Below are 21471 nucleotides of genomic sequence, written 5' to 3' on the forward strand. Positions count from 1 at the left end.
CAACGATATATTCATTTCTGCAAGAATACTGTCCCGTCTCTGCTTGCGTCTCGAAAAAAATGCCTTTTTCCCGAAACATTTTCCATCGAAGGCAGCCATTTCTTGGATGGGGAACATGTAGTAACGGGCGGCCCATGGTTCAACACGCCAGTGGCCTTTGTGCTCTCATTTCTGCAGCTTCCTCGCCATGGCCACCTCCGACATCTCGCCAGCCGTGTTGGCTGCGTGCGAGCGCTTCGGCGCCGCCAACGACCTGGTGCTGGAGCACGTGAACGCGTTCCTGGACTTGTCGCCCACGTGGTCGCTCATGCGCGCGGCGCTGGCGGGCCACTTGCACCTGGTGCAGCGCCTGAGTCGTCGCAGCCCGAACAAGTTCCAGCGCTGCTGCCAGGAGGCCATGGACTCGGCGGCCGAGTTCGACCATCTCGACGTTGTGCTGTGGCTGCACGAGAACCGCCTGGAGGGCTGCACGACGGACGCCATGGACATGGCGGCCAGCAACGGCCACTTGGAGATCGTGCAGTGGCTGCACGACAATAGAACCGAAGGCTGCACGGCCAACGCCATAGACTTTGCGGCCCAGCACGGCCACTTGCAGGTGGTCCAGTGGCTGCACTACAACAGGAAGGAAGGAGCCACCCACTACGCCATCGACAACGCGGCCACCTGCGGCCACTTGAACGTGATCCAGTGGCTGCACGCACATCGAGACGACGGCTGCTCGCAGTCGGCCGTCGTCAATGCCATCAGTGCAGGACATCTAGACGTGGCCAGGTGGCTCGTGGCCAACCGCAAGAGCGACTGCGTGGGCAAGATGGGCTTCGTCGAGTACCTGTCCAGAAGGGGCTTCTGGGACGTCGCGGCACTGACGGACAAGTATCCGTTCCTGCAGGAGCTCGTGGACGCCGCCATGTTCACGGACGAGGAGGACGACCAAGTACTGGAAATGGAGGACATGGACTTCCTCCGACTGTGGAACGTCGGCACGCACCTGCAGCAGCAGTAGTCAACCCTTTTAACATATTCACTGACACTAGATTAGACTAAGAGCACGTTCAACATGCAAGTTACAATATCCACCACTGCGTTTGCCCTGGTAAAGTTACCACTGGTAACTTTTCTCGTAACCCCCCCGATCTTTTTGGCGAAACGTCGTTGAGTATCAATTGTGTCAATGCGTCGTGTGCTGGTTCTCCTCTTGTGTTCCTCCTTCTTCCAAGTTGCGTCGTGTTGGCGGCAATGGACGTGGGGCGTCAACGACTCTAGCCCCACAGCGAGAAGAGGGCACTCGCTCGTGACGTACGACAGTCAACTGATAGTTTTCGGGGGCCGAACGGAAGATGCCACTCGAACACACGTGCCTAAAACCTACGAGATCACGCGCGTCAATGGGTCGCTCGAGTTTCTATCGTACGAAGATAACATCGCGTACGACTCAGAGTCAACGGAGGTGCCGGTTGCTGTTTACTTCAATGACGTCTGGAGCTACAACATAAGTGAGACGCTGGTGTTTGTGTAGATTTGACAATGGTTACGTCTGACAACATTTTTGGTTTTGGCTGGTAGATTGCACCAGGTTCGCTGACAATGGCTGCGTAACAGTTCATGGGAAGCTCTCGATGAAGGCGCCGAGTGGGGAGGCTGCAAGATGGTTTTTGGTGCAAAGTGTGTACCCATCCGTCTGAACGGTGGATGCACAGTGCCGAAGTGTTTAGTGACAAGACGATGGCCGTCTACGGCGGCTTCGGACCCATGTGCGGTGACTACTGCGACGATCTGTGGCTGTACGATTTCTCGGATGGATCGTGGACCGAAATGATGAGCTGGGGAGCAGCAAACACGGCCCCGGGAAGCGATTCAAGTTCTCCAGTGTCGTTTTGAATGACAAATTGTACGTCTTTGGTGGATTTCGACTGTGGCATGGATTCGCTCATGCGAACAGCGAGGAGAACGACTGGAGTGAAGTCGATCAATACCCGCTTGGAGGCTATCTCAACGATCTCTGGGTCTACGACAAAGTCGTAAATGCGTGGACGAACATTACCGAGAAAGTCGAGTGCCCCACCGATCCGAAGCTGCTCGCCGACGCGTGCTCAACGAGATCGAGGTGGAGTGTGCGGTGACGTGGCCTCCAGCACGTGCCGGACACACGTCTGTAGTCTTTGACAATGCCATCTTCGTTCACGGAGGATATCGCACGTTTTTCCCGTATCCGACGACATCAAGTGCTGGTGCTGGACGAGGAACACTCGGTACCCGCAACGTAGGCTTCACTCCATACCCAACGCACCCGTACTATCTGAGTGACTTGTGGAAATTCAACATAAGCACTGGGGGTTGGACACGGGTGGTGGCGGACAGCGACGCGATTCCGGAGCCAAGAACGGACCACAGCCTCATTGTTGCAAACGATGTGTTCGTGTTGTTTGGAGGATACCTTTCCAATTATTACTACGACGACACCTGGCAATATAACGCAAGTACGTTTACAAACAGTTCGCATTGCTACGATCAAGACTGATGTGTGTATGGCTGTGCTAGGTGCCAATCGCTGGGTAAAGCAGCATGCGTTCGTGTACCCAACCTATCCAGCCTCATGCACTGACGACCTAGAAGCACGACGACTACCGCACAGTGGAAACTACGCCGCCTATGCCCCGACTGCCAGTCTGCCTGACAATCCACTGAACTACTATTTATCGCGGAAACGCACTACGGCACGACAACGGTACGAGCTTACGTGGATAATATCTTCGATCCTGAGTAGTTCACGCTTTTTTGCCCGCAGTTCTCCGTGCTGACAGAACCAACGCGAGGAACAACCCAAGAGCGAGTTTTGGTAGAGCAAGCGAGACGTCAAGCACCGGGATGGGATGGCTGCGAGACCGCCACGATGGACGAGAGGATCTACCAGCTGAGCTACAATGGAGCATCCGTCACAGCGTTCTGGTCATATGAGCGTGTATCACGAGGGGTTCGAGAAAGTGTTCGTCTTCGGTGGCTACGGTTACGAACGCGAAGAAAACTATCACGACGCAGTGACGTTTGCCGCCGCTTCTCTCGGAGATTTGTGGCAGTACGATCTGAACAACTGCATCAGAACTGCTCGCTGCACGGGGCGTGTCTAGCGGGGAACTGCCGCTGTGACGATGGGTACTACGGCGAAGATTGCTCCATTCAACTTGTCCAGGGTCGTACTGCGTGTACGATGACCCTCATCAGACCCAAGTGTGCAACCACTGCTGCTTCTCTGGCTTCGAGCACACAAACAACGATTCGTACGTGGAGAATGTGCAGAAGTTCCCGTGCGCGACGGACAATGTGCACTACTCGAACGGAGTGTGCGATGGCTTTGGCAAGTGCATCTGCAAGCCTCCGTTCATCGGAGATGACTGCTCCATCCGGGATTGCGGCTACAACTGCTCCGGCCACGGCTACTGCTCGGTGGAGTTCCCCAACTCGCGCTGCATGTGCGACGAAGGCTGGTACGGCAAGTACTGCGACGCACGTACGTACCCTTCGACTCGGCCCTTCCACTCGACGTACTAACCCGAACGCTTTCCCTGCAGAAATGTGCCTCAACAACTGCTCGTATCCCAATGGCGAGTGCATGAACGGCAGTTGCTACTGCGCCATGGTCTACGAGCCGTACAACAACACGCTCGAGTATTTCCCGCTGATGGGCGACGACTGCTCCTTCCTCATCCCTTTCGCCGGAGCCGTACGAGCTCCATCGGTGGTCATGGCCATAGTCGTAGCAACGATTTTGACGCTAGCACTCAGTGTCGGAGACGACTGAGCTCAATGAACGACCAACCAATTCACCCTTGACGTTAGCTGAGCTTGTCACGCGCGTCGTTTCGCCAAAGCGACTCGTCGCAACGGACCCAACGTTCGCGATCCCATTGCGGCCGCTCGCTGTTGAGGGGGTTCTAGGATAGCAAACGGCTTTGCGGGGTGACCTTGGCTTGACGTCCGAATGGCAGGCTACGGGGGCGGCTACGGCCAGTCGAGGCATGGGCTCATGGTCGAGGAAGAGGGCGATGAAGATCTGTACGAGGGGTTCAACTTCAGCATCGACCTCGCGCCTCCGCAGACAGCATCGACCAATAACTACATGGCGTCGTCGTACGGAGCTCCAGCGTCAAGAGGGGGCTACAACCGCCAGGAACGGCGTTCAGGTACGACCACCTTGGGGTCTCTAGGAATGTCAACTTCTGACAAGGTCGTTTTGGCGTTGAAAGAGCACCTCCTTCCCAAATGGGGCGACAGATTCCCGGCTCTCGGATGGGTACAGCGCAGCAACAAGCAGGCGAAGCTCGGCCAATGACCTCAGTGTCAGGGGCAGGCTTTTCGGTATGAGGATATACTTTTTCCATTGGCGTTGAAGTACCAGTACTTACAGTTCGAGGTTACCATGTTGTTGCTGTAGTCGAATCCTCGAACTGCTGCAGGCCAAAGGATGTTTGACCCCATGGGAGAAGCCGGAAAGGTGGCGCCGCTCCTGCACTGGTGGAGAAGACGGAAAACTCGCCGAAGGAGGTGGCCAAGGAGCTGGAACGGACAGTGAATGCGCTCATTGAACAATCCGCCGAGTTGATTTCGAAGGAGCAGTACGAGAAGCTCTCCATTTGGCGAAGGATGCCGGCCGCAAAGAGCGGGCGTTCAACAAGCACTGCGAGCTCAACGGGTTGGCAGACCTGCTCAACATCGACCTGACCTACGCTGTCTTTTTCAACCTGGCCAATGCGTATCACCTGAACGGGCTCTGGAAAGAGGCCATCCAGTCTTACACGCCCATCGTCAAGAACAAACAGTACGCTCAAGGCGGCCGGTTGCGTGTCAACATGGGCAACATCTACTTTGAACAGCAGCAGTACCCTACGGCGATCCGAATGTACCGCATGGCGCTAGACCAGATCCCGAACACGAGCAAGGAGGTGCGATACAAAATCAGCGCAACATTGGCGCCGCACAGATCAAACTCGGACACTACCAGGACGCGGCGGCCACGTTTGAGGATATCATGGAAGGCAACGCTGACTTTCAGTCGGGCTTCAACCTCATAATTTGTTACTACGCTATTGGGGAGCACGACAAGATGCGGCGAGGCTTCACGAACCTGATATCTATCCCGATGGAAGGAATGTCTGAGGAGGAAGAGGAGGAGTCTGGGCTGGCCAACGAGTCCAAGCACGGTGATGACGACCACACGTCGTCAAAGGAACATCTCCATTCCTCAAAGCCGACGGACTTAAGGCTGAAATCCGTGCCAGAAGGAAAAAGGCCATGGAGTACATTTTGGTGCGGCGAAGCTCTGCGCTCCTGCATTGGACAAGAAGGACTGGTTAGCAGGCTTTACGTGGGTTATCGACGCGCTGAAGCAGGAGAATCACGAAGGTTTGGCGAGCGAGGTGGAGATTTGCAAGGCGCACTGGTTCCTGAAAGAGAAAGAGTTCGACAAGGCCATCGAGGTGCTAAAAGCTTTTGAAAAGAAGGACCCCGCACACAAGGCCATGGCAGCTACCAACCTCAGCTACCTCTACTTTGTGGAGGGTGACACAGCTCAGGCAGACAAATATGCTTCGCTGGCTGTACGACACCAGCGATACAATGCGAAGGCTCTCGTCAACAAAGGCAACTGCCTCTACGTCAAAAACGAATGCGAACGCGCCAAAGAACTCTTCCTCGAGGCTATCGGCGTCGAAGCAGACTGCATTGAGGCCATCTACAACCTCGGCCTGGTGAATATCAAGATGGGGGTACTGAATGAGGCACTGCAAGCGTTTGAGAAGCTGCACAGCATTGTTCCTACAAACGCTGAAGTACTCTACCAGATCGCAAATCTACACGACATCATGGGCAACTACCGGCAAGCAGCCAAGTGGTTCAACATCCTGTTGTCCTGCTTCGGGGGAGCGACAAGCGGGACCGCAACGCTAAGAACGTTGCAGACCCAGGCGTGCTAGCTCGGATCGGCCAAATCTTCAACAAGGATGACGACGAGACGCAAGCTTTCCACTACCATCTCGAGTCGTACCGGCATTTCCCATTAATCTGGATGTTATCTCGTGGCTGGGCGTATGGTACGTCAAGAGCGAGCTGTACGAGAAGGCGATCCAGTTTTTCGAGCGCGCAAGTCAAATCCAACCAAACGAAGTCAAGTGGCGTCTCATGGTCACCAGTTGCTACCGGCGGATGGGGCTTACCAGAAGGCCATGGTGCTGTACGAGCAGATCCCCAAGACTACCCGGAGAACTTGGAGTGTTTGAGGTATCTCGTGGCAATTTGCAAAGACCTCGGGCAGCGCTGCGATGGGTTCCAGGCCAAGCTGGCCAAGCTGGAGCGCGACAGTGCCGTGAACTCCAACATGCCACCACCGCAGCAGCAGCAAGCTCCACCAGTAGGGAATGGTCACTCATCGCGGAACTCGAACGCTGATGATAACGATGAACCTCGGGCACCTTTGTCCTATCAACGACAGCCGCAAGAAATCGCAGTACCAGCGGCGGACAGTGGTCGAGGGGCATCGCTGTATGGCAATGGAACTGGTACCCCCGAGCCACGAACACGCGATAGCGAGGACAACGGCCGCAGTGAGTATGTTGCGCCACCGCAGATGCAAACCATGGTGACTCCAACTACAGCAAGGGCTCCGCAGCCTCAGAAGACGGCGCGAGCAAGCAAACATGAAGGTAAGATTAAGCTTCTTGACTAAGGTTATGTTTCAGGGAGTAACCTTTGTTGTTCCTTACAGACACGGATTGGGGTGACGCGGACGTGGGGAACCTTTAGGAGACTAGGGCGGAGAAACCAAATGCTCTTGAGTCGTTTCGTGGTAGGAAAGGGTCGTCAGCCCCATAATGGCAAACACGGACCATTCGAATTGAATTCCGAGCTCAGCATCGAACTAAAAGGCAAGCATCCGTGTAGATACTTAGAGCGATCGGCGCATCCTGCTAGCGTCAAAATTCTTGGTCATGAAGCTCGAGCGTTGGTTTGATAGTTCTGGTACACGGTGATAGTGGTGGGTCTTCCTCTTCGAGTATGTCATCTTCGCGAAGTCCTTCCTCCAGCAGGCGGTCCAGCTCTGCTCGCACGCGTCTAAAGTCGATTCCGTCGTGCTGGTCATATTCGTCATATTCATTCTCGGTAGGTTGCATGATGACGGCCGGATTCACCAGTCGGAGTGTTGGTGGGCGAGGGTAAGTAGGCACATTGGCCGCGTTGGGGTTGTGACGTGAAAAAGCGTATGCAAGCATTCTGGTGGTGGAAACCTTGGTCGACGGTGATTCGAGTCTTGATTGGAAACTTCGGAAGTGAAGCGAGGAAAGGATCAATGTAGGACCAAAACCGAAATCGACGTGAAGCCTGATTGACAGTGACCACTGAAGCCTTGATACATAGCCAAAATCTGTCAATCTGTCTGTCAATCAACGCCAAAAAACAAAACTACGTGAGCAAACTCTAAAAAAGTGATTGGATGATCTAGAATATTTGTTACTACCAGGACTCGTTTTCGATATGTAAGTTTTTCGCACAAACTCGATCTTACCCTGCTCACAGATTGATGATCATCATCATGCCGTAGTAACACGGGGCCAATTTGTCAATAATCGAGGCTTGGAACCCCTGAAGAATATTATTCGCCAACTCGGTCTACGCATACTTGGGAACCTTTGGAGCTATAGGGCTGTCTCGTAATTGTTTCTCGGCAGATTCGAGATCGGGCAGATTCACACCAAAGCAAAGCAAAACTATTTTTTGATGAAGTTGAAATATAAAACGAGTTTATAAAAAAACATAATATTTCTGCCCAATCATATCACTATCCGAGTTTCGTCCAATCCCGCGCCTGCTCGACTCCTTCCAGACGTCAACATGGCGAGCTCGACGACCGTCACTTCGACTGCTGGATGGCTTCCCCAGGGACGACTCGGCTCTCGCAGTGGAGGATGACGAGCTGCTGCTCTCTCCCGATCTTTCTGGCGCTTTCCAACGACCCCAGAGGCGCCACAATCGATGTAGCCGTGCACCGCTTCCCATTCTGCATTGTGTGGTCTCCGATTCCCATTCTCACGTGGTTCCTGCCCTTCATCGGCCACTTGGGCCTCGCCGACAGTAAAGGGTGAGCTTTTAGCTGCAAAACGATCTCTAAAATCGGGCCAATATTCACCAAACTACTACTATTTTGTAGGGTCATCTTCGACTTCGCGGGGCCCTACACTATCGGCCGCGACGACTTTGCTTTTGGCGCTCCGACCCGCTATTTGCAGTGCCAAGTGGCGCCTGAAGCTGTGGACCAATGGGACGAAGCGCTGGTGGCAGGCTGCAAAATCTACGAGAAGAGGATGCACAACCTCTGCTGTGACAACTGCCACTCGCACGTGGCCGTGTGTCTGGAACACGCGGGCTACGCAGGCCGAACCAGGTGGAACATGGTGGAGCTCTGCTTCTGGGTCTTCTTCCGGGCCAAGTACGTGGGTGTGGCGGGGTTTGTCAAGTCCTGGCTGCCGTTCGCTTCGTGGTGGTATGATTGCTGTTGTGCGCTCCACGGCGTGAAAGATGTAACATACCCCGTGCAGAATATATCGCTAAAGGTGGCGCAAGGCGTTGGAGCGCTGTTTGTAGTTGTGGCTTTGTGGACGTGCAGTGCGAGTCCTACTTATGAATCCAGAAGAAAGAAGGATTTCCACCAGCCTGGACGAGCGTAAACAGCCACGTGATTTGTGGTGGGGATGACAAAACGTCACCGCGGAGTTTCAATCTCTATGGACCTACTGTACATCCACTCAACCATGGCGTTACGGTTTGCATGGCCATGATTTGGACGGAGTAGCGGCCAAAAGACAGCGAGCTGGGCCACATCTAGGCGTGCCCCACAGTCTCATGAAAATGTGTCCAACGTTTAGATGAAAAATAGTGGAACGATCGGATGCTGTCTTATCATAGCGCCTGAATAGTCCTGACCACGCACATCCCGAACTCTTATGCTGTTGATGAGCCCAGAAGCGAAGGTTCGTCAAGCGAGAGCATGAGTCCCTTGTCATTGTCACAAACTCCCGACGTCGACTCGACTCCTTCTCTCAACTCCCAAGTTCAACGATCGCAATGGTGTCCACCTCGCTCGTGTTCCTTGCTGGTTTGGCGCTAATCAGCCCCATGGCCCCGCAAGCAGAAATTTGTTGCACGACTTCCCAACGGCGACAACGTCGAAGGCTACCAGGCGATCGGACACTCCGATGGCACAGGCGATAGCGAAGCGACAAACGCGTTCGGCAAGGCCTTTGAAAAAGCAGGTAACAAGTGGACAGTGGCATTGTGTCAAGCTGACACTGATGGAGACGGCCAGACGAACGGCCAGGAACTTGGTGACCCGTGTTGCGCGTGGAGCACAGGGGCTACTCCGCAGTGGACAAGTGGCGTTTCTCACCGTCTCTCAGTGATAAAAAGTCGGACCCCACTCTGTGGGCGAATGTCAACTGCTCTCCGCTGTCACCACTATTCCTACTACAGACTCGTCTGGTGCTGATAGCACGCAGGCGTGCAATCGGCGGCTTCCATGTTCGCGTTTGCGACTGGAATCGCTCTGCTCTTTGCGTAGATTGCGAGAGCGACTCCAGACCAAATTGTACCAATTAATCTAATGGAGACGTATCCTTTTGCTCGACGAGTAGCAAACTGCTTTGCCTTGAAAGTGGCGGATACTCTAATCAACTTTCGAACTACTGAACGGATAATTTTAGAGTGTAGATTTCACGCAAGTGCATTCCCGATATTGAGGTTTGTATTCTAAGCGCTAGCACAACGTTCACTTCGCCGCATAGTGCGGTGGGCATAAATTACTGTACGCACTATGGTAGCACTGACTACGTAGTACAGAAAATAAACGATATGATCCATATTCTTTACTGTTTTGCACTAACCCCCCCCCCCCCCCCCCCCTCCCTTCTTGTGCGGGTAGTAGTGTCAACGTTTGAATTGATTCAATGTTGATGTGTCTGGATAACTTGAGCCAACAACTGGGGTCTTAGATTTTGCAAAATATATTGCACTCTAGCGCTCACACGCAGCTCTGGAGTTTTTTTAACGTTCACAGACAGAAAAAAACAATGCCACATACCAAATAGAGAGCTCCGTCCTACCGCGTAAAGTTTCCGCCTGCTGAAAACGCTCTCTCCAGACGGTGTGAATGTTGCAACACACAATTGCCAGCGCAGGAAAATCTCACCACCAGTTTAGCGGATCAGCTCCGCATTCGGCTTTCGCGGCACGCGCCTTCTTCGGCAATACGCATGACGTCGTCGCGAACTTGGGTTCTACCGGGAAGGTGTAGTTCTAGTGCAGCCAAGTCGGTGATAATCTCGATGAGCCTTCGAAAGCCGGGGTCATTAACCAATGCAGGAGGGCGTCGATTGACTGCAATCCACTGGGCTACCAGCTTGTTAACTTGGCGTTTCTGCTCGTTCGTAAACGTCTTCGTTTTTTTCACTGCTGGCTGCTCGCCTTCCGCGCCATAACCTCCGACGCGAGTGGTCTAACTGTACCCCGCTGCTTTTGTGTTGCTGCTGGCTGCTCTCCTTCCGCTTCGTGGAACTCCGGTACGCGTGGTCTAACTGTACCCCGCGGTGGTGCCGTCTGTGTGATCCTTGCCGCTTCGTACTCTTGGAGTTCTCGGGCGTGGTAAAGCTCCATGTGTCTACGCACAGCAGACCCCTCTCCAACGCGGCAGGCCATCTCCTCCTCGCACTGGGGACACCATGCAAAAGCGGCGTGTTTCGTGCGAAGCTGCTGACGAGGTACATGGCGATACTTGTACTTGGCGACCAGCCGAATGTTCCGCCAATACTGCGGCTTGTGTTGCTCTAAACATCTTGTAGACGATTCTGGTGGGGCCCGGGCCTTCGGGGTCGATTGAGGCCGCTTCATCTGGATACTCTGCCATTGCGTCCGAGGCTGCGACGTAAGCGACTCTCAACTTCTCTCAACTCCCGGCAACCAGCACAATGCGCCTTCCCCCATTTTACTGACTATATCGACATGTAGTTTTTTTATTTTGTACAATATTATTTTGGCTGTTTGTTTGACTCGGAAAGTCGGAAAGTAGGCAATTTTATTATAGTATTAATATTCGGATGGGATACTCAAAAGCAGCTTTCACAGATTTAGTTCTAGTACTTGGCGACCCGGTCCGCCGATTCGATATGATCCCGTGTTGTTCGTGGAGGGTTGTGGGCAAATGCTCGTTTCTCGGAGCATATTCCATGCGATTTATCGGGGAAGAGCTTTCAAAATGATCACCATGGTTGCCTGCATTTGATCGCGCGGAGTTTGGTTCTCCGCCACAGAGTTTCTGACGTCAGCGTTTGCAAGTCGAGGAATCTGAAAAGAATTACAACTACTTTAGTTATGTTGCTTCTGGAGCAATGATCTCTTCGACAAGGAAAACAGACGAAAATATCATCTACTGCTCCTTCACCGCAATTCCAATCTTTCCGATGTGGCTGCCCGAGTTCAGCAAGTCAAATGCAGCGACCACGTCGTCTTGGGAGAATCCGAAGGTCTTGTGAATGTACGGCTGGACATTCTGCCGTGACACAAACCGCATCAGTTCAGTCGAGAGCTGCTTACTGCCAGCTTGGACACCACGGAGCACACAGCCCTGGATCAAGGCCAGAAGCGGGACGTTGGGCATGTTTTCTTGCTCGATGTCGGCCAGGTAACCGATGACGGCGATCATCCCACCCGATGCGGTAGCCTTGATGCTCTGCTCAATCGTACCGGCACCACCGATTTCGATGACGTAGTCGGCACCTTCCCCGTTGGTAAAGCGGCGCACTTCCTCGGCCCAATTGGGCGTCGTGCGGTAGTTGATAGCATGGTCGACACCGAATTTCTCCTTCACGAACTTGAGTTTTTCATCCGACGAGGAAGTGACGATCGTGACAGCTCCGGCAGCCTTGGCGAGCTGGACGCCCGTGATCGACACACCGCCCGTTCCTTGGAAGAGAACGGCTTGGCCAGGCTTCATCGGCACGTAGCCGTAAAGCGAATTCCAGACGGTGGCGCCCGTGCAAACAAGCGACGCCAATTGGACGTAGTCCAGTTTGCACTCTTCTGGGACCTTGGTGATTGCTAGGGCCGGCACCGCAGCATACTGTCGGAGGGTGCCGTCAACACCCCCACCAAGCATGTGGTCTTGGCTCTTCAATGGGCCGTACAGGTTGTCCAAAGCGATGTTGATAATGACGCGGTCACCGACGTGAATGTCATCGACGGCCGGTCCGACTGCAGCGATGACTCCAGCTCCGTCCGAACAGGGGACCAGGTCGTCCTTCACTGCGGCGGCCGGGTAAAGTCCACTGCAAATCTGAAGGTCACGCGCATTGAGCGTGACGCCACGGATCTCCACGAGCACTTCATGGTCTTGAACGGTGGGGAGGGCTCGATTTGGGCTTTCAAGTTGTGGTGCGACGTGCGGTCGCTGATGCGGTAGACGAGGTTGGTAGACGCCATTGCTGCTTCGACGGTTCGGGAATGACCACTCATCTAGAGACCGAGGCCTCGGCCGAAGTGATCGGATTACATAGGCCAGCCATCTACGCAAACCACCTGCAGCTGAATGATCACGATCGAGACACGATAAAAAAATGTCCAATTGGTTGAAGGCGTGCTCCTGCCGTGAAATGCTGCGTACATCAGTCGGGGAAATTGATGAATGCTACGACAAGACCACCAAATGCCAAGAGGGTGCCGTCACTTCCCAACTTGCCACTTGCCTCTCAAATCGAAAACCCAATCCTAACCATGGCCCAAAGCATTCTTCGTGCCTCCCAAACCTGGCAGCCGCAAAAGTATCTCAAGTTCCAACAGCAACGTCTTCGTCCCGCACTTGACCTACTTGACCGTGTGCCAACTTTACCAACTGCCGACAAAGAATCATCGGTCGAAATCATCGACATCGGTGCTGGAACCGGGAACATGGCACCTGCGTTCCTGTACGGGCACCTTTCTTGTATTCATCGTACACTCAGTGCTAACTAATAGTTTGATGCTTGACAGGAAGCGGTGGCCAAAGGCTCACGTGACATTCGTTGACTCGGCAGCTTCCATGCTGGAGGTCGCCCAGCGTGAGCACAAGGACAACAAATCTCTCGACACGCAGCGATTCACCTACGTCGAAGGTGACTTTGAAACGTACAACCCTGGACGCCCCGTAGACCTCATCTTCTCCAATGCGGCGCTGCAGTGGGCACGCGCCGATCAGCACGAGGAGATCATGTCGCGACTGTATTCGTTCCTGAAGCCAGGAGGCGTGCTAGCGTTCCAGATCCCGGACACTCGTCTTCAGCCGACTACGGGTTGATGCTCGACGCGGCGGCGCAATTGGGACTGAGTGGTCGTGTGGCTGGCGTGCGCTCAGTCACGTGCGAACATGATCCAGAGTTCTACTACGAGCTGTTCAAGTCTGCCGACAAGGACGTCGAGCTGGACATGTGGGTGACGGTGTACGCGCACATTCTCGAGGGCGACAACCCCGTGGCCGATTTCACGAGCTCTACAGGCCTCCGCCCTTTCATGAAGGCTTTGGGCGAACCCTCGACGGCCACGCAGTTCGAGCTCAAGTACCGCGAATTGCTCGCAGCCGCATACCCCAAGCAAAGCGACGGAAACACGATCTTCAACTTCAAACGCTTCTTCGTGACGGCCACCAAGCCGCTGTAAACCAGCAGTAGCCGCCACTCTGCTTAGGTAGAACAGAAATTGTGTATTGTGTACAATCGAGCAATGCGACTTCTGATTGGCCGACAACTTCAACTTGAGTAGCGATCCAAACGCGACCTTTAGAGTCGCGTCCGCTCAAATCTCCGCCTGCTCCCTTCAGCGTGAAGTTCACGCTCGAGCCAGCACTATGAGCTCAATGGACCCACGCGTGCTGATCAACTATTACCTGCGCAAAGGCTGGTATGACCACGTCCAGCGCTTGTGTGAGCAGATCCTCGAGAAGAAAGGCAGCGATTCGGCCATCTTGTTCTGGCGCGCCTTTGGCATCGTGCTGGAGCGCAGCTACTCGTCTGCCATTCGAGAGCTCGAGAACCTCAAGCGAACCGGCCGAGACGTGGAGCTGCCGTGTCTCCACGCGCTGGTTTTCGCCCACTCGCAGTGCAAGCACGTCGACCATGATGAAGTCGCGCAACTGGAGCTGCAGCTCGTCATGGCCGAAGAGAACGCGTCCAGCACGAGCCTCATGCTCTGCGCCACGTTCTTTTGGCACCTGAACGAACACGCCAAGGCCCGCAAAATCCTCGACCAGCTCCTGAGCACAGGCAAAAGCAGCTCCGATAGTGCTCTTCGTCAGCGAGCTCTCATCCTCCGCGGCTGGGTCGACCTCACTGTAGACGCAAAGATGAAACGCGAGGCCGACCTGCGCGATGGCGCCATCCAATACTTCGATCAAGTGACAGAGTACGCCACTATCAATGCACTGCCTCTAGTAGGCCGCTAAACTTTGTTGTGCGTGTGGTGGTGTCTTGTAGTCGGAAGGATGCTGAGCTGGTACTTGGACTGGCCAAGTACTATGACCTCAAGAAGGCGTACCCTCGCGCGCTTGAGTGCTTTGATGAGATCACGGTGCAGTTCCCATGGTTCAAGCACTCGCTGAGTGAGAAAGCTTTGGTGCTGCTCAAGATGGGGAACTGGGACCAGTGTATGGATAGCGTCGAGCGGACGCTGAGCGACAACCCGCGGGAGATCGAGGCCTTGCGCGTCATGATTTTGCTCTTGTTGTCTCGTGAGGGACACGCCCGTGAAGCCGCTGAGCGCGTGCGCGAGCTGTTCGAGGCACTCAAGCGAGTGGAACCAGCAAACCCAGAGCTCTTCTGTGAAATTTCACGCTGCACTGCGCGCGTGTCGGATCGGGACTCGGAAGTGCTGCAATGCAGCTTAGCGCTCATGGAGCACGCAATCCAGCTCAACCCGGACAGCGGAGCCTTCCGTGCCGAGCGCGGCTACCAACGCGCGCTGCTTGGAGACTTTGCTGAGGCCATGGAGTCGTACAAAGAAGCACTCAAGCTTGACGAGTCCAATGAAATGGCTCTTCACGGAATGATCTACTGCCAGGTCAAGCTCGGACAGCTCGAAGACGCCTCGCAGCAAATGGAATTCCTCAGTGTCATCCAGGATCAATTGGTGCCAGCGCAAGCTTTGCGTTCCTTCAGGCGCTGCTCTGTTGGGAAAAGGACCACGATCGCGTCAGGCAAGTGAAGCTACTGCAGCAGACAATGCAGATCCACATGGACAAACTCAAGGAGACGATTCAAGGCCCGGACGTGTCCACACACGACCATGAGCCTATTGAACCCGATTTTCCTGGTCGAGGTGGCGACGGAATTTTTGCAAGGCGATACCCCTCAGCCAGGAAATCCCAACGAGAGCTCCTCCGACGCTGGTGCCAAGGGAATGAGTATGCTCGAGAAGCTCGTGGGCAAATCGCCGGGCTTCTTGCGAGCCCAATTCGTGCTTGCGCAGGCGTACTTTGACTCGCAGCGGTTGGACGATGCCTACCACGTCTCCAACCTGATCTTGAAGATGGAACCAGGACACTCAAAGGCACACTTGATGCAAGCTCGCGTGAGTCTTGAACGCGAGCACTTCCGCGCAGCCTCCGCGTGTCTTGACCAAGCACTCAGCTACGATTTCTCCGTTCGGCAATCGCTCTCGTACTACATCATCAAGGCTCGCATTCTTGAAAATGCTGGAGACGTACGAGAGGCGCTGCAAACACTGCAGACCGCGATGAAGTTGATGCAAGGGGGGTGGGGCGCCGACGGGAAGCAGCGCCCGTCGCCAGAAGCAGTCAGCCGAGAATTCCGGCAGCGTGTCGCTTTTCGACAAGGCTTCTGTGTACATCCACATGGCCCAGGTCCTCTCGCAACTCAATGATATCCCCGAGGCTACGAAGACTGTTCGCGAAGCACTCGACGTTTTCCGCGGCACATCTCAAGAAGTTCGTGTGCTGGTTGCCAACAGTGAACTTGCCATTAAACGCGGAGACTACGACGCGGCCATTGCGATGCTGAGTGGCGTGCCCGTGGGCTCTCCAGCCTTCACGAAAGCGCAAATGGTCAAAGCCGACATCTACTTGCAATATCGCAAGGACAAGCACTTGTACGCACGCTGCTACCAGGAACTGGTGGCGATCAATCCGTGCCACGCTACCCACGTGAGCATGGCTGAGGCGTATTTGCGGATTCAAATGCTGGACCAGGCTGTCGAGTCCTTTGAGCGTGCCAAGGCACTGAGCCCTGGAGACCCGACCATCGCAGGGCGTATTGGACGCGTCCTGATCTCCAAGCACGACTATCTCAAAGCTGTGGACTACTACGAGACGGCTCTGAAACTTGCGCCGGGGAACCTCGTGTTACGCAAAGACCTTGCTGAGTTGTACGCGAAGCTTCGCCATTACGACCAAGCGCTGCGTGTCGTGCAGCAGGCCCCATCCAATGATTCCGAGGCTCTAAGCCACCTTCTCCAAGCAGTAGATCTGCAGCTGGTGCTGCCAAGCATTCACCGCGGTCTGGGTAGTGACGAACTGGCAGTCCAAGCATTGCTCAAAGCTTATTCCATCCAAAAGGTAGTCTTGGACCGCCAGAAGGATGAACAGCCCGACGTGCTCACTAAGCAACGAGCCGCAATCGCGAACACTTGCTTCCAGATCGCCGCCATTTACGCGTCCACGTCTGGTAGTAACGAGCGCGAAAATGTCGTCAAATACTGCACGCTAGCGCTGCGCTCGGACGAAACCCACGAGCCGTCACTGCTTCATCTAGCACGCGCGTATCAACAGATCGGTGACCTCGACCAATGCCAAGTGCGCTGTTCGACCCTGCTGCGCCTTAATCCCGCTCACGAAGAAGCTGCACTCATGCTAGCCGACCTGCTGCTGCAGAAAGAGGACAACGAGTCCGCCGTCTACCACTTCCAGCAGCTTCTTGACAGTCGTCCCGATAATTTTGCAGCGCTCAGTCGCTTCCTCGTCATGCTCCGACGCGCTGGAAAGCTTCACACGTCCTCGAACAACAAGGAGCAGGGCAACTTAGCTCAGCGCTACCTGCGTCTGGCCGAACGAAGCACCAACGTGCGCGTGGCGCATGCTCCTGGCCTTCACTTCTGCAAAGGACTCTACGCCCGCTTCCGCAACAACGTAGTCGAGGCCATCGACGAGCTCAACCTTGCACGACGTGACCCGGAGTGGGGCGAGCGAGCTCTTATCAACATGATCGAGATCTACCTCAACCCGGACAACGAGAACCTCTGGGACGCTGGAACCGATGGGAGCGAAGGCAACACCAAAGAGCAGACGGAGAACTTGCGCATCGCCAACACGCTGCTAGACGAGTTACCAGTGGCTCGTAACGAGCGAGACGCCAAGCTTCGCGTGCTTGAAGCGTACGCTGTGCTCGCGGTTCACACCAAGAGCATGCTGGACAAAGCCATTCAGCTCTTCATGGAGATTCTCGAGACGGTCGACCGCGACTACGTGCCTGCGTTGCTTGGACTCGCCACAGGTTACATGCTGACGAAGCAGCAGCCCAAGGCGCGAAACCAGCTCAAGCGTATCGCCAAGATGAACTACGACCAAACTCTCGCGGACGAATTCGAGCGCAGCTACCTCCTGCTCGCCGACATCTACATCAATCGAGGCAAATTCGACCTCGCACAGGAGCTCTGCAAACGTGCGCTGACGCACAACAAGTCGTCCGGGAAAGCTTGGGAGCTCCTCGGTTTGGTGATGGAGAAGGAGCAGTCGTACATCGACGCGGCCGAGTGCTATCAAGAAGCGTGGACTTGCGAAGGCGAGGCAAGCGCAGCAATCGGGTTCAAACTTGCATTCAATTACCTCAAGGCAAAGAAGCTGGTGCTCGCTGTCGACGTCTGCCACAAGGTACTGGACCAGTACCCAGACTACCCAAAAATCCGCAAGGAGGTTCTGGAAAAGGCGTACGCTGGGTTCCGGCCCTAGGTCAAATCGCACAACAACAACAGTCAAAGGATGCAGAACGTAGTTACATTCATCTATATATCTACCACATCATCACATACCGTTAGCACTTCCGTAGTGAATGACATTCCACACCGACACATTGCTTACGATTAGCCGGCGATAGCATAGTCGCGGAGGAGCGGAATGGGGTTCTTGGGGCGATTTTGGACCCCCTTGCAGATGGCGATATGCTGCTGGGCACCGGAGGGGGCAAACTTACGACGACAGCACGGACAGAGAACAAGCGTGGCTTGGTGTTCCTTGTAGCTTTGCTGCAGGGTGTGGTCCTTCAGCTTGTGTAGCTTGGACGCAACAGACCCTGCAGAGCTTGGTGGCGTTCCCACACGAGCGTTCCTTGGATTAGGCGGAGAGACTTGGTGTGACGGAGTACCACGACCCCAGGAGCCTTCATTGCCGAACACACGCGGGCACACTGCTTCGTGCTTTGCTAGGCGACCTTCAGCAAAGCTTCGGCTACAATACCGACAGGTCTCCATATTCTGAACCACTGGGCCTCCTGCAAACGCGTTTTTGCCGGCTGAGAGCTTTTTCGCTTGGTGACGCTTTTCTTCTTCCGTCGGATTGCTCCGGCATCTGCGCCTCTGCGTGCTGTAACTCTATCAGCACGATCCGGTGACTTGTTTGAGCCCTCTTCGGCCGTGTCGAAAATTCTGCTGTGGTTGTTGCGCAGCTTCTGTGGGGTGCTTTCTGTAGAGCTGGGTTCCTTGTAGCTCGAGTGTCTGCGCCTTGGGCGAAGCAGCATCAAACTATCCTGCATCGACGTAGCTCCTGGCCGACCGTGCGGCGTAGGCTCAGGGAACGAGGTGGCGTAATGCAGCGAGCGTAGTGTAGTGTCCTCAGAGATCAGCCCAAGGGCGCGTTCAAAGCTCGAATACAGCGGCGACATGTGTCGCTTGTGAAACTTCGCCGTCGCGCAGTCTTGGAAGTGCGCAGCGAGACGCTCCGAAGGCTGCTGCTCACCGCAAAAGGAGCAGAACAACGTCGTCTGGCGCTCCATCGTCGCAACTGCAGACGCCGACGGATGGTACCCGAGACTCTGGCGCAGGACTGACGGGTGCGGATCGGACTCCTCTTCAGTAGCGGCAGCAACAGTCTGGGGCTCGTTCTCGCTCTTACTCGAGTTGTAATGACTCGGCCTGCCACAACACAACAATGACCAGTTATCAGCTTCCACCCACTTTACCACTAGTACTCATTTGCACGAACTTTTTCCAGGATGACTCGCGCGTGCGCCGGTTGTAGTAGTAGACCCGCCCCTTAGCCGTGTAAGCCTCCTGCCACTCGTCCTCCCGCACCTGCTCCTGCTTTTCTTCAGCGTCCATTTGCACTTGTTCCTGCCTCTCTTGAGCGTCCTCCTGTTCGTCGTCATGTGTATCCCCCTCCTCGAATCTGTCCACGTCTCCGTCCTCCTCCTCCATCTCTTCTTCCTCCGAGTCCGCCTGCCCTTCGGGCGTCGTCCACTGCTGTCCATCTCTGTCCTCCAGTGTCCATTTGTCTTCCATCACCTCGTGCACAAAGTCCAGGTAGCCCCCCTCCGCCCTCCAGCGTTCTACCTCCTGCTCTCCTTCGCTCTCCGCGCCATCCCGCACCTCGTCCGAGTCCTCCAGCAGCTGCAACGCCTCGCGGACACTCGCCTCCACGTTGGCCGTATCCTCCTCCGTCAGGGCCTCGCTGCTGACGCGCGGGTGTCGACGTGCGGCCAGCGTAGCGAGCGGCGTCACCATCCAGCCGTCGTCTTCGTCTTCCTCGCTGTTGTGGGACGTCTCGTAGCCCCAGCTGTGCGTATCTGGCGCGGAATCTCGGTCAGTGATCTGTGCATGTGTCTCTTGTACGTGTTGCATCGTCTGCGAGTTCTCTTGCGGCTCTGGGTCGGGAGATACAGGCGCGGATAGCGACGCATCGAGGGTGGCGCCAGAGTCCTCCATTTTACTATGAAACTGGGAGGAAAGGACGCAACAGAAGGCGCGGATTGGATGAAATGGAGAGGGAGTTGACCAATGAAGGAAATGTGCGACGTGTGAACATGGCCACAGCAACTTCAACTTTAACAATTATGCGAGAGATACGATGATGGTATACGCTAGTATATACGGCGCCTTGGAACTTTCTGCACCCGATGTGCCGGTTGTGGCGTTCGTAGTGATCAACGTGGTTATCCATGGTCCTACTACATGAGAGTCGCTTACGTCGCAGCCTCGGACGCAATGGCAGAGTATCCAGATGAAGCGGCCCCAATCGACCCCGAAGGCCCGGGCCCCACCAGAATCGTCTACAAGATGTTTAGAGCACACAAGCCGCAGTATTGGCGGAACATTCGGCTGGTCGCCAAGTACAAGTATCGCCATGTACCTCGTCAGCAGCTTCGCACGAAACACGCCGCTTTTGCATGGTGTCCCCAGTGCGAGGAGGAGATGGCCTGCCGCGTTGGGGGCGGTTCTGCTGTGCGTAGACACATGGAGCTCTACCACGCCCGAGAACTCCAAGAGTACGAAGCGGCAAGGATCACACAGACGGCACCACCGCGGGGTACAGTTAGACCACGCGTACCGGAGCTCCACGAAGCGGAAGGAGAGCAGCCAGCAGCAACACAAAAGCAGCGGGGTACAGTTAGACCATTCGCGTCGGAGGTATATGGCGCGGAAGGCGAGCAGCCAGCAGTGAAAAAAACGAAGACGTTTACGAACGAGCAGAAACACCAAGTTAACAAGCTGGTAGCCCAGTGGATTGCAGTCAATCGACGCCCTCCTGCATTGGTTAATGACCCGGCTTTCGAAGGCTCATTGAGATTATCACCGACTTGGCTGCACTAGAACTACACCTTCCCGGTAGAACCCAAGTTCGCGACGACGTCATGCGTATTGCCGAAGAAGGCGCGTGCTGCGAAAGCCGAATGCAGAGCTGATCCGCTAAACTGGTGGTGCATCAACAGATATTTCCTGCGCTGGCAAACGTTGTGTTGCAACATTCACACCGTCCGGAGAGAGCGTTTTCAACAGGTGGAAACACTGTTACAGTATTTTTCGACAGAATCACGCTACGTGATGACCATTCTCTGGTAGTATTCGCAGAGCTTACAAATTCATTTGGAATTGCCGTCACAAAGCATGTGGGATGTGGTGGCGCTAGCCGCGGCGATGCGTGTGCATGTGCGACACTCAAGCTCGGCCAGCACCGACAACGACGGATCCGATAGCAACTCGCTACTACACGAGGCCGGGATGATCTCCATCGGGAGCAAAGTCTTCAGCATCGCTGACGAGGGCAACACGATGAGCATCGGGGACACCAAGTTCCGAGTTTTCAGCTAATAGTCGCGAGCAGTAAACGTAGCGGTTGCTACACTCTAGCTCAACTTCCAAGTAATATTTCATTTTCCACTATCACTCCTACTGCATTCTCGTGGTATC

The 21471-nt window shown here is 54.8% G+C and overlaps 10 protein-coding genes across 10 annotated transcripts; 9 read left to right on the top strand and 1 right to left on the bottom strand.

Moving 5' to 3' along the window:
* Window positions 1-187: 187 nt before the first annotated feature.
* On the top strand, window positions 188-1006 carry KRP23_10523 (Secreted RxLR effector protein 124; the record flags this gene model as incomplete). Its single annotated transcript, XM_067880984.1, has 1 exon — window positions 188-1006. One exon carries the CDS (start codon window positions 188-190, stop codon window positions 1004-1006), a length of 819 nt encoding a protein of 272 aa, XP_067741272.1.
* Window positions 1007-1174: 168 nt separating this feature from the next.
* On the top strand, window positions 1175-2801 carry KRP23_10524 (Tip elongation aberrant protein 3; the record flags this gene model as incomplete). The annotated part of the gene is made up of 6 exons (XM_067880985.1): window positions 1175-1496; window positions 1567-1576; window positions 1701-1784; window positions 2020-2480; window positions 2542-2728; window positions 2789-2801. The coding sequence occupies 6 exons, from the start codon at window positions 1175-1177 to the stop codon at window positions 2799-2801; spliced, it is 1077 nt and encodes a 358-aa protein (XP_067741273.1).
* Window positions 2802-2924: 123 nt separating this feature from the next.
* KRP23_10525 (Tenascin-N) lies at window positions 2925-3799 on the top strand (the record flags this gene model as incomplete). Its single annotated transcript, XM_067880986.1, has 3 exons — window positions 2925-3076; window positions 3168-3508; window positions 3570-3799. The coding sequence occupies 3 exons, from the start codon at window positions 2925-2927 to the stop codon at window positions 3797-3799; spliced, it is 723 nt and encodes a 240-aa protein (XP_067741274.1).
* A 180-nt stretch (window positions 3800-3979) lies between these two features.
* KRP23_10526 (Intraflagellar transport protein 88-like protein) lies at window positions 3980-5969 on the top strand (the record flags this gene model as incomplete). Its single annotated transcript, XM_067880987.1, has 7 exons — window positions 3980-4181; window positions 4245-4291; window positions 4343-4356; window positions 4433-4542; window positions 4609-4940; window positions 5000-5294; window positions 5356-5969. The coding sequence occupies 7 exons, from the start codon at window positions 3980-3982 to the stop codon at window positions 5967-5969; spliced, it is 1614 nt and encodes a 537-aa protein (XP_067741275.1).
* A 92-nt stretch (window positions 5970-6061) lies between these two features.
* On the top strand, window positions 6062-6795 carry KRP23_10527 (uncharacterized protein; the record flags this gene model as incomplete). Its single annotated transcript, XM_067880989.1, has 3 exons — window positions 6062-6086; window positions 6237-6695; window positions 6758-6795. The coding sequence occupies 3 exons, from the start codon at window positions 6062-6064 to the stop codon at window positions 6793-6795; spliced, it is 522 nt and encodes a 173-aa protein (XP_067741276.1).
* A 1160-nt stretch (window positions 6796-7955) lies between these two features.
* Window positions 7956-8714, top strand: KRP23_10528 (Transmembrane protein 222; the record flags this gene model as incomplete). Its single annotated transcript, XM_067880990.1, has 2 exons — window positions 7956-8128; window positions 8198-8714. 2 exons carry the CDS (start codon window positions 7956-7958, stop codon window positions 8712-8714), a joined length of 690 nt encoding a protein of 229 aa, XP_067741277.1.
* Window positions 8715-12807: 4093 nt separating this feature from the next.
* On the top strand, window positions 12808-13725 carry KRP23_10529 (Trans-aconitate 2-methyltransferase; the record flags this gene model as incomplete). The annotated part of the gene is made up of 3 exons (XM_067880991.1): window positions 12808-12998; window positions 13063-13361; window positions 13424-13725. The coding sequence occupies 3 exons, from the start codon at window positions 12808-12810 to the stop codon at window positions 13723-13725; spliced, it is 792 nt and encodes a 263-aa protein (XP_067741278.1).
* Window positions 13726-13912: 187 nt separating this feature from the next.
* On the top strand, window positions 13913-15264 carry KRP23_10530 (Tetratricopeptide repeat protein 21B; the record flags this gene model as incomplete). Its single annotated transcript, XM_067880992.1, has 2 exons — window positions 13913-14466; window positions 14538-15264. The coding sequence occupies 2 exons, from the start codon at window positions 13913-13915 to the stop codon at window positions 15262-15264; spliced, it is 1281 nt and encodes a 426-aa protein (XP_067741279.1).
* Window positions 15265-15345: 81 nt separating this feature from the next.
* On the top strand, window positions 15346-18022 carry KRP23_10531 (Tetratricopeptide repeat protein 21B; the record flags this gene model as incomplete). The annotated part of the gene is made up of 2 exons (XM_067880993.1): window positions 15346-15762; window positions 15851-18022. 2 exons carry the CDS (start codon window positions 15346-15348, stop codon window positions 18020-18022), a joined length of 2589 nt encoding a protein of 862 aa, XP_067741280.1.
* A 469-nt stretch (window positions 18023-18491) lies between these two features.
* On the bottom strand, window positions 18492-19989 carry KRP23_10532 (uncharacterized protein; the record flags this gene model as incomplete). The annotated part of the gene is made up of 2 exons (XM_067880994.1): window positions 18492-19200; window positions 19271-19989. The coding sequence occupies 2 exons, from the start codon at window positions 19987-19989 to the stop codon at window positions 18492-18494; spliced, it is 1428 nt and encodes a 475-aa protein (XP_067741281.1).
* Between the last annotated feature and the right edge of the window lie 1482 nt (window positions 19990-21471).

This window comes from Phytophthora ramorum (assembly GCF_020800215.1).
Source record: "Phytophthora ramorum isolate Pr-102 chromosome Unknown Phyram_PR-102_s0010, whole genome shotgun sequence".
NCBI classification, from domain to species: Eukaryota; Oomycota; class Peronosporomycetes; order Peronosporales; family Peronosporaceae; genus Phytophthora; species Phytophthora ramorum.